Below are 6,052 nucleotides of genomic sequence, written 5' to 3'. Positions count from 1 at the left end.
GCTCACTTTTCTCTTCATTTTCTGAATGTTAAATTTTTCTGACGGTGAAAAAAACACGAGAACCCTTAGAGGAAACTTTTTTGTCGGAAACATGTTCACGTGCAGGCGTTCAGTCGCATAAAACAGAATATGAAATATCTGGATGTCAACAGTAACGTCTTTTTCTATATACTAGTCTAACTTTTAAACTTTGATTGAAAAATACATATTCTTTTTTTCTGATTTTTTTTCTACTAAACAGATTATTGATAGATGATTAGATTTTAATAGTTAATATGCACTCATTGCACTACTACTCTTCATAAATTATTAAAAAGTAGAAGAATTTAATAATTTAGTACTGCAATGAGTTGAAAAATTATATTCATTAGTCTATCAATCTAATTTTGTCTGTCAACATTTAAAAAACGATGTTAAGTTATCTGAAACGTGCTTCTTCTGATATGTAAATATGACTATGTTTTGGACACGTAATATAAAATGTAAATGATTTGCCCTGTTCGACCTTTGCCTCCACATGTAGAGCACTTTTCAGCTCAGTCATGTCTCCAGCTATGACTCGGGTTGTCGGCTCGGCTCTGGATTCTGTGGCTTTTGACTCGGAGTGCACAGACTCAACTCGTGACAAACTTGTATCATCCCTGCTCGCATGAGTGACTCCTGGAATATACGCATTTGCGTAGCAAAAGCATTGTGGTGGCATTGAGTCAATGCGGACATTTGCCAACTCTGGTGTGTTTTAAAACGGGTTCCCACCAGTGCAGGAGGTTAGTTCTCTTCATGTGCGGGTCAGACTTTTGCTCTCAAGTTTCCAGCTTTGAATATGACTGTGCCAGTCTGTCAGCGAGAGAGAGGGGGTAAATGGGGCTTCCCTCACAGATGTGCTGTGGCAGTCCTACCGACAAATCTCAAGACACAAACAGCACACTTTGCAACAGGAGGCCTCCAACTGTTTCTATTATTTCATCAACAGAGGTTGGAAACAGACTAAGTGGAATGTGAAATCACCTAAAAATAATTAAATAATTCATACATTGGGACAACTTTGGTGTCCAAATGACCGAAAAGCTAAAGGATTTTAGACTCTAGATATTTGAAAGCCACGATTGAATAAGAAGATGTACCTTTATTGACCCCCCACGCTATGGGTGATCAATAAAGCTACATCTTCTTATTCAATCATTGCTGCTCTGAGTTCAACAGCAGGGTTGTCAGCATTTCTCAGATCAACTTTTCTCAGAAGACAGTGAAGAATGTGTTTCTACCAAAGACGCAAGTTTTTAAAATAATCGGCACAGAAAAAAAAAAAAATCAAAGCAGCCACAGTAACCACAGCATCTACACAACGCTGTACCTGACAGGAAGAAAGATGGCAATTCCAGCACAAGTGAAAAAGTTAAAAGCTTAAAAGCCGCTGCGGCTCGTGTAAGACTGACAGGTAGGGCCTTATCGTTTGATCATGTCTGAGGATCTCACGTCTGGCATTTCACTTTAACTGCGCTTTGTGAAAAGGGTCAGCCAGCTCAGCTTCGACTGAGAGGGTGTGTCTGTGCACCAGGAGGGAACGCCACTTCAAAGAACTCTGCGCCACTTTAACCACCTGAGAAGTCTTCATCCTCTGCACTGCATGACTCTTTGAGAAAAGGGTGTACACAACGATGACTAAGGGCCCCACTGACACATTTACATTCACATGTTCAAATGGATCATGCACATCATGCAAATTGGTGCCAAACTATAGTGACAATAAGAGGCTTTTGGTTTGCTGTAATTTTGTCATGAGTAGGGCCGGCCCTGTAGGCATAAGCGAACTAAGGGGCTACTTAGGGGCCACCAGGGGGCCAGTGTAACTATAGGCCCGATACAGCCAGAATCAAATTCTGCATAGGGCCCCATATAGGCTAGGGCCGGCTCTGGTCGTGAGGGCTTATTTGAAAATGTAACCCTAATATGGTCAACAGGAATACCTGAGCGCAGTGATGTCATTCACTTGTTCTTGTAATTCATTCACTCACATTGGTCAGAGCTTACACGTCTTGTTCTTTCCAAGGAAAGAAACAAACGAATGACTTGATGTGAGGATATGGGGTACTTTAGTTGTTGATCTGGATGACATGGTAGATCCACATATTATATATTCAAAGTAAGAGTTTTTGACCATTGAATATATCAAATCAAAAGACAGATGTCTTTTTGAATCACGTTGCCTACAGTGGAACTGTGGAAGAGCCTGTACTGTAACTAATCGTGTATTAGTTGTCTGTCCATTGTGTTCTCCCCCTGCCTCGATACCATTGCTCTCTGAATGGTGGCATCCAGTCATTACATGACCATCCAGACATAAGATAAGATAAGATGAGATATGCCTTTATTCGTCCCACAATGGGGAAATTTGGACATTACAGCAGCAAAGTGGATAGAAGAATATAGGAAGACATTTTAAAAAAGCAATAGGTATGTACTAAATATAACAGAAAATATAAAAAAGATATATAAATACTATATACAGACCAGTAGCAATAGTGACACATGGAGAAAAAATACAAGTATTAATATTGCACAGATTGTTAATTGCACTTTAATTGTACCAGTGAATTATTTTTTACAATGATACATATATATACATGATGTGGACGGGAGGCGATTCAAAACGTACACACTTGTTTTTAAGTCACTGAGTCAACACTTGTATAGCAACATGATTCAAAGTGTCCTTTATTGGGATTTGGGTTTCCTATAATCCGAGGAGTAAATCGCTAGTTTAAAGGGCCATGCTCCCCAGAGAGCTGTTGTGAATTACATCTTTGCATGGAGGCACTGTAATCGCTGTAATGATACTATTCGGCTCATGTCACACTGACCTAACAAGTGAATCGTCTAGTTTCAGTGCAGACCTGAATCAGGACTCAGTCAAGTCAGGAACCGTACACACACTTGTGTGACTACAGTGACGCATGTTCGCACATTCAAATCTCATTTGGAACGTGTTTTATTTTTGTTTGGGTATTACTTTTATTACTCAGGTATCTACGGTGACATCCCCCCCTCAAAAAAAGAAGAAGTAATATTTGGTTATTTAATGCACGGCTGCTCTGTTTTACCCCTTTGTTTAAGTTTCTTTTTTTAAATAAAGATACGATCTCCGTGTGAGTAAGTGAGATTGCTTCTGCATGTTTTGAGAATGCGCATGTGCAAGTATGCATTTGTAATGAGCGTAAGGCTGGCTAGTTACAGTTTACGGTAAGTTAAGGTACAGCACGGCTGCTGCTGGTAAGTGATGTATGTGGGTCACGTTTGAGGTTAGAGCATCAGCCCGTTGAGTTTACACTCAAGTAGTTCCCCACATGTCGACTGCAGCACTGCAGGATGTGACATATAAGTGTTCTGCCGGTTACCCACTCCTAATGAATGGAACACCATAGCATCTGTATCATCTTTTGGGGGGAGGCACGTGTTATATGTAAGACATTTATTTTACTTTAAATACTTTAAATACAAAACACACACAATAAATAATACAGCTTCATCACACAGTTTTGGCTGCAACTACATACACATACGTGTAAGACTCAATATGGTCCTAACTGATACTTGTCCTCAGGACAAAAAAAGGAAAAAGAAGTCTCAGAACAACAAAGACATCAGCTCAGCTGACTCGGAGAATAAAATCAACATCTGAGAACATGGATACCCGCTAAAAAACAACAACAGTGGATTGAATGCAAATCAATGCAAGTCAATAACTTTTTCACTTTTTTCCCCGAGATGAAGGTCACATTTCGATCAGGTTCAGCACATCTTCAGGCAGAGGCCACGTGGTTCCGCTGCCGTTTGGAAGCCAGGTATTTCTCAATGTAGTTGAACAGCTGATCCAGCTCGCCCATGGCCTTGAACAGACCTCTACTCTCCATCTGTAGGAAAACACGTGTCAGTTAATCAAAAATGCTCCGCCAAAAAACAAGCATGCACACATGTACTGTACATGGTTTGAACATTTAAAGTTGAAATCTTGACACTTACCTGGTTGTAAGTAGAGTTGAGGTGATTGATGTCAAATTGTTTCTTGCATGAGAAGTAGTTTCTCTGTTAGAGGGACAACATAGAGATTGTGTTACCTCGGATGTACATTGCCATGCCCCCAAAAAGCTCCATTTTCAAACTGGTGAATACAGTTGCTGGTGTTAATTGGCAAAGGGCCATGACTGGCATTTGGGTTTTCTTAGTTAAATGCCGTATGAGCGGGAAAAAACTTGATGACCATCCTTCCTCTTTTTCAAGAGCTGGGTGATGCACAGTTCTGCACGCCGCCGCTGCAGTCTATGAATCACCGACCAATGCAATATTATGATCTGTCCAGTGAGCAGTCACTGAACTCTTTCCCTTTGTGTCACAGTCAGCTATTTGCCTCATGTCAAAAATTGCTGGGGATGTTTTGACAGTTTTTGTATGAAAACCAAATCAGGAAGTGGTCTTAAATGGTTTTCCTCTGGCAGACAAGCGGCTACTAATCACATGTTTTCCTGAAAGGCATGTGGGCTTGTCAATAGCAACATGTTGAACTTGAAACTTATCATGTCCAGATTCTCCAGGACCAGTATTTTATGTTTTTAGTTCTAGGACATTATAATCTCGAGTAAAATGTCCGTTCAAATCTGTTTTTTGTTGTATTTGAAACAAGGAATGCAGAAGTGTGCCGCAGCACTTTGCGCACTGAACGCCGCCTTCAGCTGCGCGCAACGGGTGCGTATTTACATCCTCCCTTCTTTCTTTTGACTCTGTCTTAGGAGTAACACGTGCTACTCACACATCTGCTGACATCGGACTTGAGCTCGTCGAAGATGTGCTGGATGGACTCGACGTGGGGCTTCAGCTCCTTGGCGTCCTCCGTCACTCCGGCCATGGCCGTGGGCAGCACGGTGCTCAGGTAGAAGTCCAGGATGCTGTTCATGGCGTGGCACGCAAACGGACTCTGGATCGGGGAGGAAAGCGAGGAGCCTGGTTACACGACGCCGTCTCGGTGAGCACGATGCTTTCCTTGTACCCTTTTTTTTTTTGTTTTCTTTTTGTTTTACACGTTGTGTATTCACCGATCCATTTAACTTCAGCTCTGTTGTATTTTTGAAACGGAAACTCACTTCGAAAGAGTCCTCGACGCTCTGGTCCAGCAGCGCCGTGTTCAGGTCGTCGTTGGCTTCCTGCGCAGAGAAGAAGAGGAGAGAAGAGGCGTTAGAGCCGAGTACTGACGTGCAGACGGGGGGCGCCGGCATCGCCTGGGGCCCGAGGGGCCCGAGGGGCCGCGGGGCACGAGGGGCCCGAGGGGGCCGCGGGGCGCCTGGGGCCCGAGGGGGCCGCGGGGCGCCGAGCGCGCGCCGGTCGGTGCTTGTACTCACGTAGAAGTCTCTGATCTGCGAGTAGTCCTCCCTGAGCCTCCTGAGTCGGACAGGGAAGCCCTCCACGAAGCGGCAGCACCGGTTGTTGCACATGGGGCCGCTCCGGGCGGTGCCGAGGAGAGACAACAGAGCCAGGGCGCACAGCAGGAGAGACCGAGGGGTCATGGTGCTGGTGCAAAAAAAGGGAAAAAGGAAAGACAAAAAAAAAAGAATGTGTCTGGAGAGAAGAGAGAGTGTGCAGCTGCTGTTGGCTCGTCTTGGCTCGGCTTGGCGTGATCGTGCTGTCTCGAGTGCCCAGGAGAGCTAAGTGCATACATCTGGGCCAGTCTGGTGTCTTCATATATACACCAAAATGCACACCTGAGGGAGGGGACTGACTGGAAGAGAAATGGTTAAACATGTTTCATTCATGGGGGGGGGGGGGGGGGGGGGGGATTTTTTTCTTCTTCAGAATCGTAGTACACATGAGTTCCTCCTCCCACGAGACAGGTGGGTAACAAATCACGAGCAAGGAAAGAAACGTCTGACAGAGCACTTTTGACATGGCATCATTGCATCATTCTCTCTCTCTCTCTCACACACACACACACACACACACACACTTCCTTATTGAGTTAATAATGGTCAATATTAATATTATATTATTCGGGCCCGAGCTCCAT

At 43.8% G+C, this 6,052-nt stretch overlaps 1 protein-coding gene across 1 annotated transcript; it reads right to left on the bottom strand.

Moving 5' to 3' along the window:
• Positions 1-2,482: 2,482 nt before the first annotated feature.
• il10 (interleukin 10) lies at positions 2,483-5,755 on the bottom strand. The gene is made up of 5 exons (XM_035632547.2): positions 5,391-5,755; positions 5,136-5,195; positions 4,805-4,969; positions 4,021-4,083; positions 2,483-3,911 (listed from the first exon to the last, which is right to left on the bottom strand). Exons 1-5 carry the CDS (start codon positions 5,553-5,555, stop codon positions 3,801-3,803), a joined length of 564 nt encoding a protein of 187 aa, XP_035488440.1. The 5' UTR covers positions 5,556-5,755; the 3' UTR covers positions 2,483-3,800.
• Positions 5,756-6,052: the final 297 nt, after the last annotated feature.

Source organism: Scophthalmus maximus, chromosome 6, assembly GCF_022379125.1.
Source record: "Scophthalmus maximus strain ysfricsl-2021 chromosome 6, ASM2237912v1, whole genome shotgun sequence".
Lineage (NCBI taxonomy): Eukaryota > Metazoa > Chordata > Actinopteri > Pleuronectiformes > Scophthalmidae > Scophthalmus > Scophthalmus maximus.
Note: the sequence above shows the minus strand (reverse complement) of the source record. Positions and strands in the feature narration are given on the sequence as shown.

Bases quoted from the DNA above. Each gene is read 5' to 3' on its own strand.
- il10 (XM_035632547.2), bottom strand. From the start codon at position 5,555: ATGACCCCTCGGTCTCTCCTGCTGTGCGCCCTGGCTCTGTTGTCTCTC. The intron at 4,084-4,804 runs GTGAGTAGCACG...TCCCTCTAACAG, and splicing joins AGTCCGATGTCAGCAGATGT to AGAAACTACTTCTCATGCAA. The intron at 3,912-4,020 runs GTAAGTGTCAAG...GTTTTCCTACAG, and splicing joins TCAACTCTACTTACAACCAG to ATGGAGAGTAGAGGTCTGTT.